At 37.0% G+C, this 25,654-nt stretch overlaps 1 protein-coding gene across 2 annotated transcripts in view; it reads left to right on the forward strand.

Annotated features, from left to right (window-relative positions):
* The window catches only part of LMBRD1 (LMBR1 domain containing 1), a 65,391-nt gene that overhangs the window by 27,580 nt on the left and 12,157 nt on the right, over positions 1–25,654 (forward strand). For both annotated transcript variants that reach the window (XM_053974303.1, XM_053974304.1), the window contains exons 8-14: positions 11,718–11,843; positions 14,171–14,323; positions 18,629–18,693; positions 19,437–19,539; positions 20,626–20,730; positions 21,163–21,312; positions 25,406–25,481. In XM_053974303.1, the coding sequence (XP_053830278.1) occupies positions 11,718–11,843; positions 14,171–14,323; positions 18,629–18,693; positions 19,437–19,539; positions 20,626–20,730; positions 21,163–21,312; positions 25,406–25,481 (778 nt within the window). The remainder of the gene's footprint in view (positions 1–11,717; positions 11,844–14,170; positions 14,324–18,628; positions 18,694–19,436; positions 19,540–20,625; positions 20,731–21,162; positions 21,313–25,405; positions 25,482–25,654) is intronic.

Here is a 25,654-nt window from a genome sequence, read left to right on the forward strand (position 1 = left end):
CTTGGTACCTACTAAAAAGCAATAATTATTATAAGAATTAGATTTTAATTCAAGTTTCATGCTTGTTAGGAGATATCTTCAGGAGTCCAGAGCTAATATTTGAATAAAGGAGCAAAGTAAATGCTTTATGGTATTTCTTAACACCATGTCATTCAAATGAGAAGGTGAGCTGCAAGGAAGATGATTAAGGAGTAATAGGAGTATTTAGAGGATTTTAACTCCACACTTTAAATTGAACATAAATTGGTTTGTTCTGTTTAGTTTTCCATATGGTGATATTTGAGACAGTCCTGCAGAATGTGGCAACAGTGATTTCTCTGGGCTATAAAGATGTCTGGCTGTGAGCTGTGTGGTTTTTGAGTCAGAACCTTTTTCCAGTAGTGTTGGCATTCTACAAAAAAAGAGCTTCTCTACCACTTGATTGCAAAACAAGATCAGAGGTGTCTAGTATGAGGCTAGGCATTTTGGCAGTAGTGTGTAACAATAATCTAAAACAGACATCTTTGTTGTATTTGTCAAGTGTCTCACCTTATTAAAAAGTCCATAACAGTAAATTATCAATTTGCTTCCTTACATTTGCCCTATAAACTTTTGCTTTTTTAACTTTGGGTTGGTTTTTTTTTATGGTCATTCCAATGAGCAGTTATTCTTCCTAAGATACTTACTTTTTTAAGATGTGGGCACAGAGCTGAATTGTCTAAATTGCCCAAAAGCTTGGACTGTAGCAAGCATATAGGTTAGGACCAAAGAAACCAAAAATCAATTAGATGTGTGGTCAACCAGAATGTTTTTCAACAGCATGACTTCTTTCTAACTGTGTATAACAGTTTCAGTTAGTGCTGCCTCTAAATCTTACTCATATTTCTACAGTACAATTTTTAAACATAATTCAAAATTCTGGTAGTAAGTTTATGGACCAATCTGCCTAGCACTTAATTCTGAAGCTTCGAAAACTTTATTCTGAAGAACACTTTTGAGCTAAGCTGTTTTCAGAGTAATACTTCCCATGTAAGCCTTCAGCTCTTCACACTCTACTGTACTGCTGTAACAGGCTAACAACATCCTTTGTTGGTGATGTGGCTTCACCATGTTTGGAAAATGTACATCTAGCTCATGTTGAGCCTCTCCCAAAAGATCCTCATAGAGAAGCTTGTGAAATATGGGCTGGATGAGCAGATAGTGAAGTGAATTGAAAATTGACTGAATATCTATGCCCAATGGATGGTGATCAGTGGCATGAGGTCTAGTTGGAGGGCAGTCACTTGTGGTATATGCCAGGGATTGATACTGGTTCCAGTCCTGTTCAGCCTTTTCCTTAATGATCAGGATGATGGGGGAGAACCCTCAGCAACTTGACACAGAACTGGGAGAATACCCTCTGGAGTTTATATTGGAGCTATCCAGAAGGACCTTGCTAGGCTGGAGAAATGGGCTGACAGGAACATAATCAAATTCAGCAAGTGAACTTGCAAAGCTGAGGAGGAATAAATGTGTGCATATCCAGGGGGACCACCCAGGAGAAAAGCAGCTCTAACAAGGACCTGGGAGTTCTGGCGGACACCAAGTTAACCATGAGCCAGGAATGTACTCTTGCTGCAGAGAAGGTATCCTGAAGTGCACTAGGACAAGTATTGCCAGCAGGTTGTTCATGACTCTGCCTTTATTCTCAGCCTTGGTGAAGCCACATCTGGAGTTCTGGTCTTCTCAGTATGAGAAAGATGGAGCTATAGAAGGGAAACTGGTGAAGGCCTGCGAAGATAATAAAGGCACTTCCCTCTTATGAAGAAGGAGCCAGGACTGTCAGCCAAGACAAAAAGATGACTTAGGAGAAGTCTTATCAACATGTACAAACATCTGAAGGAACAGTATGAAGAGAATGGAGCCAGGCTGTGTTCACTGGTACCTAGGAATGGGACCAGAGGCAGAGGGCACAAGCTGAAACACTGTGAAGGTGTCTGACCACTGGCACAGGTTGCTTAGAGAGATTGTGGAGTCTCCTCTTTGGAAATACTGAGGAGCCATATGTATGTGATCCTATGTGGTCCTGGACAAGCAGCTCTAGGAGACCCTGCTTGGGCAGAGCTGTTGGACCGCATGACCTCCAGAGTCCCTCCAAACCTCAGCATTCTGCTGTGTGGATCTGCAGGGTTTACAGTGGTACCAATGGGTCACACTCTGTTGTACCTTATGGTGTGAGAGGTGGCTTCTCTTTAAGCTTGGGTCTAGCCTATGAAACGGTTGAGGTGACAGTGATTGACAATAAGATTGTTTTTTTATTGGATTAAATTTTTCTACAATACTGGTTTTACTGTTATAACCTTATTTAACTCATGTTGGACAACTATTTATTCCATCACAGTTCTTAATTTGTGGAAAAAAAATATTTATTATAGATTCTTACTATGATTTATTCACCTCAGTACAGCTAGTGTTTCAAAAAGTGCACTGAGCACTTTGTTGAAAAATGACACAATGTCAGAAAATAAGTTAGTTATGTTTTAATAACTGCTAACTCGTGCAAGATTATTCTGTCAGAAGATAGTAATAACTTTGAAGTACTTTGATAGGTGGCAATTTTCAGAAGCTCATTGGGTAAGTGAAAGGGAGACTGCCAATTCAGAATACAGGAACAACCAAACTTAATACCTATTCTTAATCTAAGTAATGCAAATTTCTTTTTGATTTATCTTGTAATTTTGCAACTTGGTTGGATGAAAAACAAAGTTGCTTCCTTTTGTAAAAGGATGTAAAAATATAAAAGTTGTGGTTATGTTTCTTTTGACTGAGTTTGAGCTGATATTTTTTAGTATGTCTTTTTAGAATGTAATACTAATACTTCATGTTGGATTTCCCTGCTGAATACATCAAAGAATAATCTTTTCTTGATGTTAATTGACTGTTTGGAAGACTAGGAAGGGACAAAAAAGATGCAACTTGTGTATGCCAAGTTTTTAACTTTTTAAGGGGAAAAAATAAAATAGCGTAGGTGAATAATGTAGATGAAGTCCACAAATGTTCACTTGATACATTAATATTACTGGCAAGAGCATAAACATATTTCATTTTCTCAAGTACATACAATGTTTAAATGAACAGCATGATTGAGACCTTTGTCTTGATATGTCTCAATTCTCTACATAATCCTTAACTGGTAGTTGCTTTTCTGTTTTCAAGCTTTAGCGAAGTCTACACTTTTGGCATTATGTAATGTATAGTACTGAAGTACAATGCTTGATACTTAACATGGTTTTGTAAGATGTGACCTTCAGGGGGGCTCTGCAAATCCATGGCCTTGATGATTTATACTGAAAGCTTTCATGTCTCCAAGTATGGAATAGTAACAAGAAAATGATAAATTAGGCCTGCAGTGCTATGCTGGTTTTGGCTGGGGGAAGAGTTTGAAACAGTTTCACAGATGATGTAGCTTGTATCTCTTCTTTCATTAATGTGTTTTGCACTGAAATGGTTCTACATGGCCTTAGGTTTTAAAAACAATAGTTGTTGTCAGCTCCAGATCGCTATTTGAATTTGAGACAGAATAATGAGTTGCTCATACAATGATAGGCAGATTAATTTTTGACTGATCTTGTGCATCTCACTTAGCATGTCCTTGAAGGATGATAGTAATTGGCTTTGTAATTCTTCTAAACATTTACTAAGCATTATTTGATTTCTTATGGAACTATAAAATGCTCATTTTTTCTTCTCTGTCCTGAAAAAAGAAATGTTAGAAAGCTTAGCTTGTCTACTCACAAATGTGATGACCTTTTCACACCTAAGTTTTGTCCGGATTATGGTTTACTTTTCCACAGTTGACGTTATTAACAACCAAAGAGCTTAAAACCTTTTAAAATCTGCCTAACCTTAAAAGCACTCATTCACTAGTGATATTATTTTAAGCAGACGTCAAACAGCTATTAAGAAATTGAGATGTTAGTAGCATTCATGGTCATTACTATTTAATCACTTCAATGCCAATTCTGAAATAGAAATGTAATTCTTCAATTATGTTCACTTCTCTATGAAGTAATAAATAACCAAAATAACAAACCAGTTTGATGGTTGTTTTAACCACTTGATTTGCACTACCCTGTTAGAGAACTGCAGATATTAAACTGGTGGATAAATTATAGTTTTGTACTTTAAAATTTTAGAATTGGAAAGTAGATTAATCTTTTGGTTGTTAATGCCTTTCTAATCCTGATTGAGCAGTATAGAAGATGACAGCTAGGCAAAATAATTATGGCCAGTAGTATAACTGAAGCAGAGTTAACTCTTTCACAGATGTTTTGCCCAGCAAGCACAAGTTCACAGTGTCTAGTAGAACAGCTGTAGTATAGAGCCTGTTGTATTTGGCTTCTGTATCTTGGAAACCTTGACAGCATTTTTTTGTCCACTCAAATACTGACAAATAATGAGTCTGTATGGTGGAGAGAAAACACTATTATGAGAAATGAAGGTGAATGTATAGCAGGATTCTGTAGGGATTAAGAATAGAGAAATGGAGAAACAAGTGTAGTGCAAGATTCATGTTGAGTACTGCAGATCATACAAGAATTGGCATAGTGAACCTACCTGTTCTGTTTGGTAAATCTGCTCCATGCTTTGAGATGTTTTGACAATAATGTTATTCAAAAGTTATATTCTCTCATAGCAACTGAAGACTGGATGCTAAAACCTCCCATGAAAAACAGAGTTTTCACCAGATAACATGTTGAATGACTTTTGAGGTGGTATGGCATGAGATTTTTAGATTTTTTTAATAGCCACCTGTCAAATGAGAGTTTGCAGTCTTCAGATGCATTTATTAGGTTTTCTCCTTTACCCCTCATAATTTAAGGGAAGATATATGAACTGCTGTCACTATTTGCTATGCTTAATGATGTTTTGGACATAAGTTTCTTGAATTCCAATATTTATTTTTGAATGGTAGTATGAGTAGGTAGTCAGAGATGGGAGACATGTCTTTAGAAGAAAGCAGGTAATAAGTCCTTGGAAGGTCAGATTACTTTCCAGGAGAACTGTGCAGTCAAACTGCACAGAGAAGGTACAGTTTCAATCCAAGTGGAGTCCCAGTTCCTCTTACACTAACTCAGTGTTGCTTGTGTTGGTGTGACACCTGAAAGTGCACCTCCCTTGAGGCTATTTAATTGGACTGACCAAATGTGCTCAGTCAGAAGCAGTGCTGGCAAGAATGCCTTGTATCCATAGGACACTGTTCAATATAAGCAACTGAATTGTGTCAATTGTTGTGAAGGGTAAAAGGTATCCTGTGACTTCCCTTGTGGTTAGAGCATAATTCAAATAAAAAGCTAATTAGGCTACTAGTATATAAAAGCATCTTCTATAACCAGACAATTATTTAAATGGAGGGGATTTTTAATTGGGGCATCTGTATTGAAGAAAATTATCTCATACTTGACTGTATTTCTTAAATACTGCATATATTTAAAAAGTTTAGCTGTTTCTAAATTGAATAGATGCATTTTTGTCAGTGTAGTTGGTAGAACTGACCATTTTTGTCTTTCATGGTCACACTTTTAGGTGAAGTATTGAAATAAGCTGCTGTAAGAAATTAGGAATTTGAATATTTGTATCTTTAAAGCTGAGAACATTTAATATCTCTTATATGGTGGTTATCAGAGTTCTCTTTTTAATTTGGCTTTTTTATGTGACTTCACTAGAGGGCACTGCTGTGCAAGAAATGTTTGTCAATATTCATTTCTACATTTCTTGCCCAAAACTAGACATCTTTTAAAAACCTCAGTGATAACCACTTTAAAGCCATTTGCATGATATATAGACCCCTAATAATAAATGGAGTAGGAAGTCTTTCTGATACGCTACACAAGTACTTTTTGATAATTTATTGAAATCACAAGTTTATTTCTTAAAAATCTTTAATCAGAAAAAGCTGTTAAACTTTTCTTAATTTTCATTTCATTTATTCATTTTTAATTCTGGTGGTGCACCAAGCTGATGAGAAAAAATTTACTTGTTCTGTCCTTCCTCTAACAAGAAGACATTATCTTGTTTGGGCCACAGGTTAATCATTTGACCATATCTTATTAGCTGAACATAGCAGATTAGAAAGTGACACATAACTTCCAGTTAAATTATAATGCCCGATGGCTTCAGGCTTTTAGTGGTAGGTGTTCAGCTTCAAGTAATTTACTATGATAGTTTTAATGGGGTTTCCTGTCTTACTCTCAGCGGATCTATGTACTTATGGCTGATGTGGTTGATGATTAGGTGTTCCTACCTTAATACTCCTTTTAGGTGATATTCTTTCAGAGTTTGTGCAATTTATAAATCTTACACTAGAGGATATGGTTTCCAGTGGAAAATCTTTCTGTATCTTTTTAATACTCAAGAATTTATCCCTGAAATAGTTGCTTGATGCAACAACTTCAGTAAAACATGATTTTACAGCTTGTTGCAGCTTTACTTAATGTTCTGCTTTCTATTTCTGAGTGACTATTATCAGCATAGTAGGCAACTAATAAGAAAGACTTCCCTTATCTGGCCGTGGGTTATGTGAGTGTGGCAAGTCTCAAGTGTTGTAACATGCTGAGTCTGCAAGAGACTAAGAATCAGAACAGCAACTCTTCCTTCTAAATCTGTTAATGACACGAGAGTGGCTGAATCTGCTGCAGGATGAGAAGGAAAGGGACTTGGGAGAAGTGGAGAATAAGCAAATTAGATACAATGCTTATGCAGTTTTTCAGGAGGTGTTTAGTGCTGTGTCTGGAGCATGGAGTTTGAGTTCAGTGGCATGCTCAGATTATGGGTAGAGCATGTTTCTTGCTGCTCTTCAGTGCCAACTGGTACTGCATAAAGGTACTGATCTATTTGTGTCATTCATGGGAGTTACAGGCTCCTGCTGTAGATGGATTTATTTTCAAATTACTGTCTGACTGAACTACTGCTTCCATGAGTAACAGATAAGACAGGAGTCTCTAAAGCTTTGTTTAGACTGTTCTAATAGGGTTAGGAAGCTGGGTTTTCTGTTGCAGTAAGTTCTGTGGTTTTCTTCTTATCCTTTAGAATAGAAGGCATTATGCTTCAAAAAGTCTATAAGTAAAAACTTCAGCTATCCAGAGATGCCTGTGGACAGAAACTCAAATGAGAACAAGACAACTGCTCATGGATGATGCTTCTAACTTGTAATTAATAGGTAGTGAGCTCTTAGGATTTGGCTTTCCAGCCATTAAGCTAAATGATAGTGGTGATCTCTTGTGTTGAGCACTTGTGGTGATTCAAGAGAGGAGAGACATCTCTAAAATAAGCTGGTTTAACTATAAATTTAGATATTTTTTTTCCTACTCAAAAATGTGGTTTCAATGACGCTGATCTGGCATCCAGGCAAGAGCAGAGATAGAGCCTAAGGCCTTAGAGACCTATCCTTGCAACATGTGTTATCATATACCAGCCTGAACGCTTCAGTTCATTTTGAAGAACCTATGTTACAAAACTGCATGTATACTGTAATTGACTATTACATTCAGATATCTGGTTTTACTCTTTGGTACAATCTCTCTTATTTCACTAAACAATTCTAAACCAAAAATTTGTCTAAAAATAAGTCATGGAATCTGTTGTTTCATTGGTATAAATATGTCAAAAATTAATTACTTGTTTTATATAAACTCATGTACATAAATTAACTTGTGTTAATTGCTTTCAAGGCTCTTTTTGATATGTTTTTATTCATATTCCAAACTTTTAACCCACAGTTTGTTTCAGGACTAAGCCCTCTCTTGGCTGCAGTGTACATCTTTGGTCTGTTTTCCTTTGCTATCCTCAATACATTGTTTGCTTGTTAAGTTGCAGATGCCTAAAATGATAGCCCTTGAATAATTTAACACTTGTACTAACCCAGGGGATTAAAACTTTGTCCAGGGCAGCTTTGAACTTCTTTATCAGCCTGAAGGGAAATGCAGCCCTGAAAAAGAACTAATACAGCTTCTGTTCAGACCTATGACACATCACATGAGATGACTCATTTTTCTGTCCTTCATTCTGTATATTGTTATCTTGAAGGATCAATGTGTCCTTTTTTTACAGTGATGATGGGAGCCTCACTTGCATAATCATCTTTCTATTAGCATCTTTTGTATTTGGGGACGGACTTTAGACAACCCTTATCACTGGAGCAAGTTTGATGTTCGAGTATGTAGTTCATATTTTCAAAAACAGCAAAAAAATACATCACTTTGAGAGTTGTATTTTTCTTTGTAGATACTTAGACTAAGCTTTAAAGCCCTGGATTTTATTTCTTAACTGTTTCATAGAGTGAATATTTGCTATGTTAATTGATATGTTAGCTGTTTGAAGAACAGGTGGAAACCTCAGATGTTGAAATCTAATTACTTCTAAGCTCGGGTTTGTAAAGTTGTTTAGGCACATTGTCATAATAATCTCTTACGTGTTTCTGCATACTGGCACTGGCTAGAAATGTTTTATGTTCCAGAGAGGGACCTCAGATAAGTTGCAACCTACTTTCTAGTTGGTGATGTTGTATGGTGTTCACATGTCCCCTGAATTCTGTAGTTATGCTTCTAACTGACCTGAGTGAGCTTGTTGGGGTCAATATGGACCCAGTACTATTTAGTCCTCACAAATGTTCTGGGTGATGGGATTGAATGATCCTATAGTTTGAGAAATATGTCAGACTGGGAGAAGTAGATAGAACAAAGAGCCACTGTGCAGACATTGACAGATGGAAGGACTGGGCCAACAAGAATGACATCAGGTTTAGCAGATATTAAGGTAGTTTCTTGCAATGGGTTTATTGCAAGCAACAGTTAGTGCTGGGGTCTGATGAGCTGGGAGATGGTTCTGCTGGAAATGACCTGGAAGTCCTAGTGGGCAGCAAGGTGATTATGATACAGCAGTGTGCCTTGCAGCAGAAATACAGACAGTGTCCAGTGATTGCCTCAGCAAGAGCGTAGACATTCCCATTGTACTTGGCACTTCCAAAGCCATATCTGGAAACTGTCTGTTTTTGGTCCCCTAGTTCATGAAACAGGTAAACTATAGAGGCTCCAATGAAAGCTTGTGGACATGATTACAAAGTTGCAGAGAGCAACCCATAAATAAAAGCTGAGCAAATTTTTTGTTTGGCCTAGAGAAGAGATTGTGGGACAGTGCTTTTTACAGAATCACAGAATCAGCTAGGTTGGAGAAGACCTTTGAGATCAAGTCCAACCTATGCCCTAACACCACCTTGTTGACTAGACCATGGCACCAAGTGCCACATCCAGTCTTTCCTTAACCACCTCCAGGCATGGTCACTCCACCACCTCCCTGGGCAGCCCATTCCAAGGCCCAATCACCCTTTCTGTGAAGAAATTCTTCCTTATGTCCAAATTAAACTGCTCCTGGTGTGGTTTAAGACTGTGTCCTCTTGTCTTGTCACTGGTGGCCTGGGAGAAGAGGCCAACCCCCACCTGGCTACAGCCTCCTTTTAGGGAGCTGTAGAGGGAGATAAGATCTCCCCTGAATCTCCTTTTCTCCAGGATAAACAACCCCAGTTCCCTCAGATGCTCCTCATCAGACTTATGTTCCAGACCCTTCACCAGCCTTGTTGCCCTTCCCAAGACTTGCTCCAGCACCTCAACATCCTTCCTAAATTGGGGGCCCAGAACTGGACACAGCACTCAAGGTGCAGCCTCACCACTGCCGAGTACTGGGGAAGAATCACTGCCTGGTCCTGCTGGCCACACTGTTGCTGACACAGGCCAGGATGATGTTGGCCTTCTGGGCCACTTGGGCACACGCTGGCTCATGTTCAGCTGGCTGTCCATCAGTACCCCCAGGTCCCTTTCTGCCTGGCCACTGTCCAATCACTCTGTCCACAGGCTGTAGCACTGCAGGGGTTCGTTGTGGCCAAAGTGCAGGACCTGGAACCTGGTGTTGTTAAACCTCATATCACTGGATTGGGCCCATCGATCCAGCCTTTCCAGGTCCCTCTGCAGAGCCCTCATACCCTCCAGTGGATGAATGCTCTCCCCCAACTTGTCATCTGTAAATTTTTTAATGGTAGACTAACTCCCCTCAACCAGATCATTAATAAAGGCACAAATCTCTGGGGGACACCACTGGTGACTGGCTGCCAGCTGGATGCAGCACCATTCACCACAACTCTTGGGGCCCAGCCATCCAGCCAGTTCTTAACCCAGCAAAGAGTGCTCCTGTCCAAGCTCTGGGCTGCTGGCTTTTCAAAGAGAATGCTATGGGATATGGTGTTGAAGGCTTTGCTGAAGTCTAGGTAGACAATATCTGCAGCCTTGTGGGTGGCAAAGTGGCTTAATACTCTCAAAGGAGATTGTCTATAAATGTGTGTCAGCTCTCGCTTTAGACTGTTATCAAGTCCAGGCTAAGTTATGGCATATTCAAAAATAAAATCAAAAAACGGACAGTGCCTTGCTCTGGGTTCAGTGCATGAGGCTTCAGTATGTCAAAGTAGGTTTCTGAGCAGGTCAAATTGTATCTTGTGGACAGAAAACTCATATGACAGCATGTATGGTGACATTTTTAACACACTAGCATTTGTGTTAGATCTGTTCTCAGTAGGAAACGTAAAGTTGTGCTTGAAGGAGGGAGTGGTATTTCTGTGAACATCTAGAAAACTGCTCTTCAAACTTCTGGAAGTATTGAAAAGCCTTGTAGACATGGCCCTTAGGGACATGGTTTAGTGGTAGACTTTGCAGTGGTTGAACTGGATAATCTTAGAGGTCTTTTTCAACCAAAACAATTCTCTATCTGAAGTTAGCAAGTGTTCAGATATCAAAGACTCTAGTAAAATTGTATGTGTTAATTGCTGAGGGAGAAAAGAACCTTCCTGCTGAGCTCTGCACTAAGAGCAACATATGATCCACAATAAACAAATTACAAGCTTATGGCTAATGTCTCTAAACTGCCTGGAGTAACTTCTTGATCTTGGCCTTCAGCCATAAGAATCATAGGGTAACTGAGAAAGTAGTGCCATTTTCTTGTTTACCTTGCCTCAAATATGTTTCTTTTTATGTTGGTGGAAAGCTTATGGACTTTGTTTTGGAAAAATCTGGGTGTACTGTTGATGTTGGCAAAACACTTTGAATGACATAGAATTTATAATGAGGAATAAATTCCGACAAAATTTATGAATGTGAATGGGCGTCTAAGCAGTCTTGGAATGTAACTGAGTTCAGTTGTTCACATAGCTTTTGCTGCCTTTTTTACTGCAGAATTTTAGTAAATTAGGTACTTTCAGCTAAATTTCATTCAAAAGCAACTTGAAGACTACTGACTGCAAAGAAATTGTGTGTACTTTGCTTTTGAAACTACTAATGTTCAATTTCTAGAAACTTCTGTATTGCACAAAATGTTGATTTTAATCTAAAACGGGAAAGTTAAGGTTTCTGGGAGCTATGTGATTTACAAAAATCATGGGCTAGTTTGATAAATTGTCAGTGTACTGTGCTTATATGAAATCTTAATATATGTCTGAGTGGCCATGAGACACTTAAAGACTAGTGGAATGATGTGGGATGCTGGAATTTGTGTAGCATGTTTGTTTCGCTCAAAAGGGGAAAGGAATTGGATGCCTTAATAAGAGATGGGATGAAAAAAACGCCCAGTTGTGCTACCTCATAGCTACAACATAGAGCAGCCTTATCAGATGAAAATATATGGCAGAAAATTTGAGTATGTATGTTTCCTTTTTATTTTAGGCTTATGGTATGTCAGCTTTGCCTCTAAACTTGATTAAGGGGACTACCAGTGCATCTTATGAACGTTTGGAGAACACTGAAGATATTGAAGAAGTGGAACAACATTTATTGAGGATCAAATCAAAGGTAAAGTCTTCATTGTTCTCACTTTCTTAATGATTTTTTTTTCCTTGCTTACTAGTGCATGGTCATGCTGTAGAGTCTGTTCCAGAAAGAACAGCAAATCAGAAATTAATAGCTTGCAGTTATTTGAGTTACTTGGAAACATATGTGGTCACTTGTGTAGCAGTGATTACATTCTTTATGTCAGTCCTGCAGCAGTAGTTATTTCTGTCTAGCTAATACATGTTAACAAATTAAACTCCAGCTTCTCCAGGCCTGCTTGGATGGAAGAGATGCTTTGTAGATATTAACCTCACTTAGTCTTCTACCAGAAACAAAATCCAGTTTGTTGATTTACTCAATGCAGTATAATTAACACTGGATACTTGCTACAAAGAGCTGTCATGATTTAGATTCATCAAACTATTAATCATCTTTATGAATTAATAACAGTTCTAGATATTCTTACTTCCCAGTTAATGTACTTTGCTGTTATAAATAATTTCTTTATGAAAAGCATACAGGTGGAAGGCTGTTCTGAGTCCTAAATATCCCTAGGATGCAAACACCATTTGTAAACCCATGATGGTTTTGCAGCTAATGGGAATGCTGTGCCTCATATAAGCAAGACACTTTTAACAATGTGAGTGCAAGCCAAAGGGAGGGTAAGATTTCTTTACATACAAGATGATAGGGGAAAATCTCCCACCTCTTTTTTCAACCCATTTCAGATAATGGCTTGAGCAGTGTTTTTACAGCCTTGATTGGGAAAAGTGACATTGAGGTGCCTCGCTTCCATCCTGGCAGTCCATCTGTGCTGTTCTATGCTCTGTGATAATAGACCTCAGAGATGTTGAAGTGGTTCCAACAGTCTTCTCTTGATACTTGGCTTACCTCTACAGTGTAGGCATCTTCAGTGTTCAAGATATTTTCTTGAATAAGGAAATCTAAAAAGTAGTCTGTTTAAATTATCGTGTTTTGGTTTTGCACAAAGTACTACAGCAACAAAGGCATCCCTTACTGGAATCAATATGAGAAAGCTGTGACAAGTGGATCATTACTTATTACAGAAGACCCTGTTGGATTATGATAATTTGCATGCAACTAGTCTTACTGTTCAGTCTGGTAAAACTTTAGATTCAAAAAGTATAAAGTTCTTAATTTATGTTTATATTGCAATATGATCTTTAGTACAAACTGATTTTTCTTGATTTATGGATTCTGCCTCATTTTGTAATGGAAATCTTAGTTCTTCACTTATATGTGCATTAAGTTGTGAAGAAAGTGTTACTGAGACTACTATGCAGTAAAAACTAGAAGTATGAAGGTTTGCTACTGAGTTTCAATATGTAGTATGTTCTTGTACTGTAGGTTTATTTTATTAGTCTTAATTGAAGCTTGAACTTGCAGATTGGGAGCTTGAACTGTTGTCAAAAAGTCCTTTTTAAGTCACAGAGGTGCTATACAGGGTGTAGTACATGTGTTCCTATTAAAAGTACATTGTAATCTCCAATTAAACTGTTATATATGCCTATAATGTGGTTGTAGTCTTTTTGAAAAATTTAAATTTTTTTAGTTTAGTGGTATAAACTGTGATATTATTTGTAGGAAGGATCCTTTAAAATGAGGAAAATTAATAAGGAATTTCAAGACTTTAAAATACAGTTTTAGTGCATTTCCTACTATAAAAGAATCTTTTTTCCCAAGAATGAGTTTGTAATACCCAAGCATCAATGTTGGAAACAATTTTGGTTCAGCTCCCTAATGTTCATTTTGTTGCTTTTGCTTATAGTAAATAACTGAGATGTGAGGATAATATAATAATCAAACAAACTATCTGGTACATTCAACTAGTTTGTGGGGTGATGCTACTTCTTATCTGACCTATGTTTCTTGCTCAAGAAACATAGCTGAGTATCAAGTGGAATGTTAGAAAGAAAATAGGAAGCACTGAGTTGGATATAGAGGCTTAATCATGGAATTTAATGGGAAGTGACCTGAAAATCACCATGTTCAACCCTCCACACAAAATATGAACCTCTTTCAGGTTAGGTCAGGTTATTTAGATCATGACTGTGCTTTTAAACCTTTTCTAGCCATGGAGACTATCCACCCTGTTAAAAGTTTTTGAAATTTTTTATTGTGGAAAGTAGTTTCTGCCACCTAATAGGAATTCCTCTTGTTGCAACTTGTGACTTTTGTGCTTTATGCTCTTGATATTCATAGAAATTATACATGCGTGAATGATATACTAGAAATTCTTTAGCATTCTTGTAAATAATTTAAGTAGCTGTCAAGTCTGTTTTCTTGATTTGGTGACTCTTGATCATTTGCACTCTTTTTGTAACCAGTGCAGAGATGGTCGTCCTCTGTCGTCGAGGGATAGACGGACTTTACAACAACTAGAAGAGAGATTAAGGACACTTCGAAGGAGAGAGAGGCATCTGGAGTCTATTGAGAAAAGCTGGTGGACAAAAGCTTGTGAAGCTATTCGACCTCTAAAGGTACTTACACTGAAATAACTTCCAACTTCATTTTCCCCACATAAACCACAGTTAAAGTTTATTAGTTACTACCCTATCAACTGCTTTTTTTTTTTTAATTTACTCCAGTACTACACAGTGGTAGCCCTACAGTGAACTCTGAGCTGTTGGAAAACCCTCTACCTTGTCTCAGCTCTGATTAAGATTAAAAATGAGCAAGTCCTAGCTGATTTACTTTAGTGCTACTGCCATAGAAAATCTGAATATCTTATTTTTTTATCAAATATATGAAAATGAGAAGAAAAGGAAGAATTCTATAACTGTCAGTTAGCTTAGGTTAATCTAAATTACATGTATCCAGCAGAAATGAGACACTTTAATATATGCATTTGGAACAAGCATCTTGCCAAGGAATTACCTGATAAATAGTAAGCTAGCTGAATAGAATTTAATGTCATGATATTTAACCAATGTAAAGGAGATGATTACTAGGGTAAAGCTTTTATCTTGGTCTCTTTGATCTTAGGACTTTGATTTTCAGTAGATACCTGGTTTTGAAGACTAGTACTTTTATGAACAGTATTACCATATAAAGTATTTCTTGCCAACTAGATGTAGGAAGAAATTTCAGCATTACTTTGAACTGTAGGCTGCTTTTGGGAAAGCTGGGGGGGGGTTGTAAACAATTTCTTCTGTCATTGCTGCTGTTAATGCTGAGTGCTGAAGGCGATGGGCTGAAATTGCCACTGAACAAAAGCTTTGTGTGCAATTCTTAGTGGAGTTATCTTGCTATGATACATTACAAATAGAGACTGAACTCTTTCATTGAAAGGACAAATATCCCTAACTATTCATGTTAACAGTTTGGAGGCTTCCTTTTGATTTAAAAATACTTAATACAGCTTGTGTATTAAGCATTAAGCTTCTACAATTTTTCACATAAAGCTCAAATTTGAGAAATATGTTTGCCATATATTTTGTCTCTAGGACATGAACATTTCATTGTGTTCTCACAGGAAAGCATACAATAACACTAGATACAGCTTATCACCTACAGTCTGGATGGTATTCCAGTGTCTCCTTGTTTTCGTGGTTTGAAAGCTTTGTATTGGCTCAGTAACTGTGACAGTCACTGTGAGTTGTTGACTCATGAATCACAGACTAAAGCAGAGTTGCAGGTGGAAAATTTTTCCTGACAGATTTTTCTTAGACTATGGTTGTGCTATGAAGCATGTCAGAGAACTTGTTTACTTTGACTGGAGCTGTCCTGTCAAGGTGGTAATGTCTATCACTTAATTACATGTTAACTCTTTCAGAACTGTTAGTGTTGCTTGAAGCACCTTTGGGATGTCTTTGCAGATTATATAATTTGTGAATTGTTCAGTTGGGCTTTAAGAAAAGGTGAAAATCTGTTTGATATCCATATGTAGTACTAGTGGTCAATGTAGAAGTGCAGAAAGTATCTTGGAGCTTTGCTTACTGTTTTACAACATTTTCACCTTCAGTGCCTTCAATTTGGATATTACTGTTCAATTATGTGGCTGCTTCTCAGACTTCAAGAAAAATTCCATTTCCTGTGAAGCAAGTCCTAGATAGAGAATCCTTTTTCTGCTTTGTATTTGGGATGGTCAATTTATGGGAGTTGCAGGCTCTTATTGGGACTAACAGAAGAGCAAGTTCAGGAATTGCACTTAATCTTCAAGGTCTTTTATGGTGTTAGCATAGTGTCTACATTCAAACTTCTGTTATCATTGTCTTTGTATAGTGTGCTCAAGTGTTCTTGCTTTAATTGTTTTATTACTGCTAAATATCTATTAGCATGTGATTTGTTGTTGAAGGCAAAACTTTTTTCTTTAAGTAGAAAGCCTCATCTGATGATTATTTTACTCAAAGCTAGCTGAAAGATGAAGCTGTTAGTTTTTTCAATTCAGTCAAAAACTGCACATCTTAAGATCCCAGGGAATTGAGTATTGGTCAATATGGGGTTGTTGAGTAATGTTGAATTAGTCTAATTTCTTTCTATAAAACGCAACATTTCCTTTTTTATGGATTCTTACACTTTCATCTGATACTCTCAGCAACAAGAGAAATGTAGTATACTATAGGAGTTTTTTAAAAACTTTTTAGGGAAAACAAACTCCAGAGCACATAGCTATGTTTGTTCAATATGTGAACAAGACTATAGGATATGAAACATGAAAGTCTGCTCAACAATAATAAATTGGCAGTATTGCATCTGTATTTTCATGGTGTACTTTCACAGCTGTTGGGAGCAAACTGGAAATGCCTAAGGTAATATAAGGAAATCAACTGCTCTGTTTTGAGATGTCCATGAGCAGAGATACCCACTCTTTCCAAGGCTCAACTCCTTTTGTCCTGACGCTGGAGTGGCACAGAGGGCAATAGGGAGTTGCCATCAGTCCATAACACCTCTACTCTGCTGTTGCCTTCTGTTCCAGTGTTAGTGAACTCCATGAACTGTAGTTCCTGTCAGAAGCACATGTGGGATCTCTGTAGGCTGCAGCTTCCTTTAGAAAATATCCTCCTGTTCTGATCTGGGGTCTCCATGGGCTAAGTGTGGTTATCTGCTCCAGCATAATCCTCTTAACAGGCTGGGGTAGAAATGTCTTGCTCCATTCTCTGGAGCAGCACCTCTTTTGCTGAACTTGGTGTCTGTCTACAGGGTCAATATTAACAATTTTTGGAAGTTATTTTTGAGGTTTTGTAAACAAGTACCAAGTGTTTGTGGATTGTTTCTGCTCAGAGTAAATTAAGTCTGAAATTCCATTGTTATCTTAGTAACACTTCAGAGTTATCCACAGATGAAATAGCTTAGCTTGACTGATCTGGGAGCAGGGATAGGAGGCAAACCCCTAACCCTAACATTTCTATATATTAGATGTCACTTCAGAAGACAGGCATGTTCCAGAGGAGATGCAAATAATCTGTCTAGTGGCCATAGCTGGCAGATGGTAGTGAAGAATTATGAGATTCAGACTCTTGGCCTCTATTGGTTTTGAATATCTATTTCTCATACAGCTAATACCTAGTAGGAGTTTGCTGTGGAGAGGTAAAATATTAGTACATTTAATTATGTGGAAATGCAAAACTCTAATACTTACCTTGATATTGATCTCTAAATCTGTCTAATAAAACCTACGTAATTTGAGTCTTTCTGTAAGTGATGTTCTAATATTGTGTTAGAGTTTGTAAATGGAAGTTTATCTTCAGAATTTAATGAAAAATAATAGCCTTGTATCTCTGAGAGTCTTTAATGAGCAGCTGTTCTTAACCTTTTCATGATGATTGTGTGTCAAGTTTTAAGGCTAATAAAACTGAAACTCCCTCACTCATGTGGAAGACCATGCATTGTGTACCTGCATATAGAATTTTGAAATAACTCTGCCTAGGTCTCAGGTCTAGCAATGTGAAAATGTTGTTTTGGGAAGTTCAGTGCACTTATCTGATTGCATTCCATGACTAGGGTTTCTAAGAAAATACAGTGAAACTGTTGGAACTGTAACTGGATGGGTTTCCTATCTGAGGTATCTTGTATATCATCCCCTAAACTCCCCAGGGAAAAGATTGTGAGGGTGAAAACCTGTCAGAAGGAGGAAGATTAGTTTCCTGAACTAGCTGATAACCTGAGAAACACAATAGGTGGTGTTCTGGTTCAGACAGCTTGGAGGATCAATTCCTGGCTCAAGTGCTGTATTTGGAAGGCATTAATAAAAACACTTTTCTGTGTTTTAATGAAGACCTGGAATTTGGGCTTGGTTGAATTTTTCATCACTTCCAAGTGTCTTGGTCATTGTGCATTTCACAATAGTGCTACAGAAGGGAGCTTTTACTCAGGAAGGGTGATATGTTCCTTGCAAGCTGTGCACAGGTTGCTTTCTGTTGGAAGGTGAGCACACAGGTGAGGTGGTCAAGGCACCAATCTCTAATTTCTTTAATTAAACCTAAATGCATATACATAGTTAAGGTTTTCCACATAATATAGAGAATACAGATTGTGAATTCTGCTAAATGCTGTTTTCATTAAATGTAATATGTCATCTCTTTTCTTAATGTCACTTTTGACATTGGGGTATTTATGTATTACACTGGGGTATTTATGTGATGTACTTGACAAACTGTGTTTTACATGGTAAAAGTTTTGTGAGCACGTCTCTCAAGTATTTACCAAAAAGTTACTTTTCAAGTGTATTTAAGCTCTCAAGTGCTCCAAGATCACTAGTTTGTTATTGAAACTAAGGCAAGTGTTCACTTCTTGGATCAACTGCAAACACTTTCAGTTAAATTGTTTTAAATTTTTACTTGTAGATTGTATGGGGAATATTCTTCATCATTGTGGCATTGCTCTTCACTGTCTCTCTGTTCTTGTCAAAGTAAGTGCATTTCAGCATTTTCCTTGACCATTTAAACTACCTACTTTCTGCTCTTATATAAAAATATGTATGGTTTGCCTCAGCCTCCTTCCTTTCAATGTTACATTTCTGTCAGTGGAGCTGCACTTCTCATTATAACAGTATGTATTGAAATGGAGCAAAAGGTACCACAACAAACAGAAGAAAGAACACGTTTCAGGTGGGAAACAGTTCTGATTCAGCAGAGAAATTAAGCATATATGTTCAGGAAGTTTTAATTCAGATTACAGAGGTATTCTGCTTGTTTGAATGAATCTTATTGCAGGTACTTCTTTGACTGGGTAACAGGTGCTTAATCTTGCAGTAAATGACATGTTTAATCCATTTTGATGTGCATTACATCAGAATGGTTTTATGGTGTCAAAAGCAACATACCCAGCTGCAAATCTGGTAGATTTCAATGTGGATTGACACTAACAAAGGGTCTCAAATATTGGCATTTTTCATCTGTCAGACTGGGAAAATAAGCTTTATAAGCCAAACTAGGGAAAATCAAAAATCCTGAGGAGATGCATAAATCAATATATCTTTCACAGAACAAGTGCAGTGAGTGTGGTAAAGTCAAGCATGTGTCTGTATAGATGTTGGACAGCTGTCACTCTCTGGGATTGGTTTAGTTTGTTTATTTTTCTTTTGAGTTGCCTGTTTAAAGACAAAGCTCTGGGAGAACCACAGTACTTACCCAGGTTTTCTAATTACTGCAGTTTGGACAAAGCTCTGCATTCAGCTGGCTTCGACTCAGGATTTATAATTCTGGGAACTAATCTGACCAACCCATTGAATATGCTGCTACCAGTTCTTCAAAGAGTAAGTAAAGAAGTGGTGATATACATATGTAAGGATGTTCTTCCATTTCCTTTTAGAATTCTCCAGTAATTAATTAAAAAAACATTGTCTAAATGTGTGTTTAATAAAAGCAAGGCAACTTCCTTATTTTTAGTTACTAGTTGCTGATATGAAAATCTTGGGTGAAGGGAATCTAGTTTGGGCAAGGAACGTGGTACTTGAAACTGGTTTTGATGTGATGAGAATACAGTGGCAAGAGAGAATGGACAGCAGTTGTAGTTACTATGCACAAAATAAAAGCAACTTTGTCCCATGTTCTACATACATTCTAGTTGGTGTACTGGATACCTTAGGCCTTTCTAGTGAAGTAAATGCAACTTCTCATTTTTTAATATATGGTACATTGAAAAATATGCAACACTGGCTATATTATAGTAAGGCATTAGTCTTGGAAGCAAACCCAATGTAAAAGCATGTATCAGTTAATTTCACGGGAGCTGAAAGGCAACAAATACACGTAGGAATTTGAGTATAAGTAAACTGAGAAAAAGAAAAGCTTTAATATTAAGCTAGTGCTTTATTCCCCTCCCAGTTGAGGCATTCCTATATTGTTGGTATAATGGGTCAGCACAGTGTATTGCTTCCCCATGGCTTTTAAAACTATTGAACATCTAAGCTTGTAGTTCACTGAGAAAAGTAGTGTTCAGCAGCAATATTATCTCAAGCTTTTATTAATGCAAATATAAATTTTGTATGCAAATAGGATCAGAAAAATAGTCACAAATATGCAGTCCTAAAATAATTGTTGTCACTTTGGACTTCTCATTGTGTGGGCGTATTTAAAATAAGTATTTCTTGGTCTAAAATGCATAACTCTTCAAAATTAAGGCATGTCTTTAATAAAAATGCTTAATGCTTTTCCAAATTAATTGTCTAAGCTCTATTAGCAGCAAGCTATGTTAGCTGTATTTGGAGTCAGCTATGTAAAGCTTTAAAATAGGACTTTGACTGCCTCAGATATGAGCTATAGAAGTAAAAGCTACTGAGTTTTGAGTGGGAGAAGAGCTTTTTTCCTTGTCTTTTTAACTGTGTGTGTTCTTGTTTTAGGTTTTTCCACTAGATTATATTCTTATCACAACCATTGTTATGTACTTTATCTTCACTTCAATGGCAGGGATCCGAAATATGGGCATATGGTTCTTCTGGACAAGGGTAATTTAAGAGTTTAGTTTCTAATACTCAGATATTGAAAAAATGTGCTCTTGAATATATTTAAGATTTTATTGTATTGCTTCAGAAATATGGGATGTTACCAATAGCATTTTCTGTATGCCTAATGAGTGTTAAAAGCCTATTGTACCATTTGCACTGCTTTTGGAAGGTGTTTAATTTTACCAAGTTATCGGACTTTTGGGCCATTAATACAAATAGAACTTAATTTTGTTAAATAGCTGTGCTTTGAAATTTAGGTAAATACACCTGAAAACCTGCTTTAACCACTGGAATTAAGTTGCCAGAAGATAATTTTAGCAACCTCCCACTTCTGGCAGTAGAATTAAAAGTTGTTTGAACTAAAGAGGTTTTTGAATGCCTTCAGAAAAAAGAGCTATTTCATTGTATTAATATTGGTTTTTCTGATTGTAGCTTTATAAAATCAGACGAGGAAAAACTCGACCTCAAGCACTCTTATTTCTCTGTATGATACTTCTGTTGATAGTTCTTCATACAAGTTACATGATTTACAGTCTTGCCCCACAGTATGTAATGTATGGAAGCCAGAAATACCTGGTACAGGTGAGATGCTTTTTTTTTTGTGTGTTTAAACTTTTTTTTCTGCATCAAAAATGTACTTTTACAGAAACTTTGAAAGTCAGATGCATTTTCAGTTTTCAGAAGAGACTTTGATAGGCAGTTTTTTAAATACCAGTAGGTCTCTTGGTAATACACACACCAGAAATTGATTGCACTATATATTACACAACTTAATTTCTAGGTCATCTCAAGACTTAGTGTGAAGCTGAGGTTTGTTTTACTCCTTCTGATAAGACAGTTGTTAGCTTCCACTAGATTTTCTACTGGTCTGCTTAGGTTGCTGAGTGACTACTGGGAGGTTTATTTTGAATGTGTAAGGCTGTGTACAGAAAGAAATCAATACTGTTCCACAGTTGATGATTTTTATCATGACAAAGATAACTTGGTAAAGTAGAAAATAATAAACTGAGTGGAGCTAACCTAACTCAAAATAAACATGCTTAGGTGTGCATTGGCTCAACTTGTCAGAATTAGGGTAGTAGTAATGTGAAACTAAGATGAAAGTCAGTTTAGGTGTGTTTACATAGAATTTTGTGATAAAGTTTGTAGATAGCATGGAAGATTTGAAGAGAAAAATAATAATGGCTGTAGCTAGCAGTTTGTTTTGCTTTATGAATAAAATAAAGTGTGTATATTAAGGGAGGAAGAAGGATTGAGGCTTAACAAACACTTGCATGTTAGCTGTTTATGAAAAGAAGCATCTGAAGATAAATTTATAATTTCTGAGAAAAAAGGTCAAGATAATAGACCACAGCAGTAAGAAGGCTCTTGTCATTCTTGCAGATATTGCAACATAATCCTGGCCAGCACTGCAAGAAGGATTAGCTGGTATGGTTGAGTAGAACTGTAGCTTTCTGTTTAAAGGATTACAAAATGTTCTGGTCCAGATAGCCATCCTGGGTCTTCAGCTTATGTCTCATTTCAAAGAGCTGTGTTTAAAGTGCATAATCTAATTTGAATAGAAACTGGTTTTATTGTTAAAATAACATGAGACACAAAGAATATGCTGGTAAATTACATCTGGGCTTCTCTGGCATACCAAATAGGTACAAGGTTTTCTGAAAATATCCTCTCTGAGTATATCAGAATGTACCAGAAGCATTTTCTGTGTCTGACTACCTTGGAAACTGATGTTAAATTTTGATGTTTTGAAGTGAGGAGAGATGGAGTCTGGGAATGAAGAGAAGCAAGGTATTTTTCTGTGGAGATAGTAATGAAGAGGTTCTTAAGAATTATGGAATTGGTGTCTAGGAACATAACCAGGAGCAGGGCAAATGAACTAGACATAGCAAGCTTCCTGATAAGAACCCTATGCACCAGCTCACTTTGACAGTCAGGTTTTCATTGTGCTCTCACACCATTGTTGATTTACTCCTTTAGAATAACACCACTGATAACCAACAGTGTGTAAGAACCAAGCAATAAATGAGCATCATTCCAGGAAAACTTGGATGGACTGATAAACATACGTATGACAGTCTGGTGGCTCATGGACTGTGTAAAAGGAGCACTTCTCCCCTCTGCTTTGCTTTACAGTAATTACAAATCTAGTAATGTGTCAAACTAAATTGTTATCACAATTACAGTAATAGATGGGATAGGTTAGGTTCCTGTTTGAATTTTGGACTGTTTGCTTTGTAAACTGTTACTCTTGGCAAGAGCTTTTAATTAGAAAGTGCTGGTAACTTTTCCTTTTAACTGAATATATATATATGAAAGTGGAGCTTTTGTGAGGCAATTAACACTAACTAGACCTGGGCTACTTGCTTTATTAACTCTGAGCACTGGTGTGTTCAAAGCATGTGACCCCAATTCATCAAAAATGTCTTCAGCTGTGGTGTCTGTAGGAAATGTTTGAAAATTTCTTCTGGATATTGTGTCCATACCAACTGAATCCCTCTGTAGGGATTTGTTCAACTTTCATAAACTTTCATGTTTAAACATCAAGGATAGCTTAGTTTTACTTCTTGAAGCAATTTGTCTTATTTATTAATCAGCAATGAGTCTTTTCAAAACCTTTCACAAAGAATTGTATCCATATCTAGGTCACCTTCTTAGCTTTCTAGCAAAGGCATAACTTTGCCCGTACTTGAGGTATAATTCCTATTTCTGTTCAGTGAGGCCAAGGGTTATTTTGCCTTTGTCTGAAAGAAAGACCACTGCTTGCTGATATTTGTACCCAGTGGACCTTTAAGACTCGATTGACTGGAATTAAAAGCCAGTACTTGCCATAAGCAACATGGATACCTTTCCCTGACTGGGGACCAGAACAGCAATGATCACTTTCTTTCTTCAGTCATCTCATAGATAATTTGGAGGAGTGGAGCTAAATTGCAGGACCCAGAGTGTCTCCACTGTCAGCAGCAGGAATCCAGAAGTATCATCCCTTGGATGGCTAAGTGTGGAAACAGAACTTTTCAAGTTCTTGATCCTTAACATAACCAGAAATTAATCATGTCAGTGTAACAGGCTGTATCCTAACCCTTTATGTAATAGCTTCCTATTTTATGAAGTGTCCAAAATGTGTCAGCTCTTGAAGCACACATACGGAGTTACTGTCCTTAGTTTTGTCATGCTTGGCCTTGATGCATCCTGCTTTCAGCTTTGGAGTGGATGGGATAACAGAACACTAAAGGTTTACTCTGGTAATACTTGTACTAAAAATGTCTGAAATTATAGGAATGTTCGTGGAGAATAGTGACATAAGACATGGAAAAAAGCATAGATGATGTCAAAGAAAGCCCATAGGTCTAGCTATTGTTGTATTTAAAATTCTGTTAATATAGTAAAGTGAATGAAGATAAGGAAGACAAAACTTTGAAATGGCTGTGTTGTGATTGTTTTGTGCTTTTGGTGTGCCCCATAGAATTTTACAAGGTATGATACTATTCTTTTGAAAGAAATGCTTGCTGTGACTGAGCAGTGTAAGCTGGAATAGTGACAGCCAGCTAGAATACATTCTGGAGATGGGAAACTGCTAAATGTTCACTAAATGACTGAAATTTCATGTGTTCTGTTCTTACCCTGTTGTCTGTCCACACATTCTATTTTGTTTGTGATCCCTGTGACTAAGTCATATTCATTTTAGATCCATTTTTTAAGGCAGCCTCCCCACTTTCACGGCCTTGCATGAAACAAAATTAACTGCATGTACAAATTGCTACTTTTTTGGATAGGCACTGAATTGTTTCTCTTGACTGTTCAAAGTGAAAGCTGAATTTGCTTAATATTGATAAACTTCCTCAGAGAAGTTAGAGCTTAGTTTTATGTGCCAGCTTGTACTGATTGCTGGTATGTTTTAAGGAACTTCTTTCAGTCTGAAGAAAAAGTGTTGACTCTTACTGATTTCTTTAGAAGATTTTCTGTTTAGGAAATCATGAGGGTGCAAGTAAGTACAAGTAGGTATGTGACCCTTTAAAGTGAATCAGGGTATAAAAAAATCACTGTAGTGCAAAGGATTTAGTGTATTGGACTCTGCTAAATTGTAGTGCATTGGACTCTGCTAAAATTATTCACCAATTGTTCAAAAATGTGGAACACAGAGTTCATGTTCCCTGAAAGGGTCAGTTTTCCAAAGATTTGGGGCAGTTAAGCAGGTACATTTGGGTTTTCAATAGTTCACTTAAGCATAATTTTTCTTCTTCCACTCTGGCAGTCCAAGTATGTTGCATGCTACCATCTGGCTTTTAGATCGGTAGTAAACTGTATTCATTATCATTATCAATTCTAACACTTCTGTGGTGTCTTCATCACCAAAGTTGATTTTCAAATTAATTTTATGCACTGTTAAAAGGTTTCATTCCAGAGCTCAAGTATATTTTTCACAAGTCTTCAAAAAGGACACAAGCTATTAATTGTTTTACTAATGAAATCATACTTAGAAATGTTCTTGTTTTACTGCTCACAGCTTACTGTGCTTATGCTGTTCAAAAATAATACTTTTGAATAGTCTAAGAGATTTAAGGTTTTTTAAAATTAATTCACTGGAAAATATATTTGGTTTCTGCATGATCATTGTCTATGGAAGACCACTTCTGGTAGACTAGTGTACTAATTTTCTGTATTTATAATGCAGAGTAATAAAACAGTTGATGGCCAGCCAAGGAATGTGACACTTGTGTCTAAAGACTGTGATGCAGATGCACCTGAAGGTAAGATAAATTTGTCCCTTGTGTTTCCAATGTGATAGGTGCATGCTCAGCTGTAATAAGCAGCTTAATCTGTCTTCATGGCTTTCATTTGCCTAAAATGAAGCTTTGATGTATAGTTAAGTTAAAGCTTACTTTATTCATTTGAAGTAACGACTATTTTAGTAGAAAACATG

This window comes from Vidua macroura, chromosome 3 (assembly GCF_024509145.1).
Source record: "Vidua macroura isolate BioBank_ID:100142 chromosome 3, ASM2450914v1, whole genome shotgun sequence".
Classification (NCBI taxonomy): domain Eukaryota; kingdom Metazoa; phylum Chordata; class Aves; order Passeriformes; family Viduidae; genus Vidua; species Vidua macroura.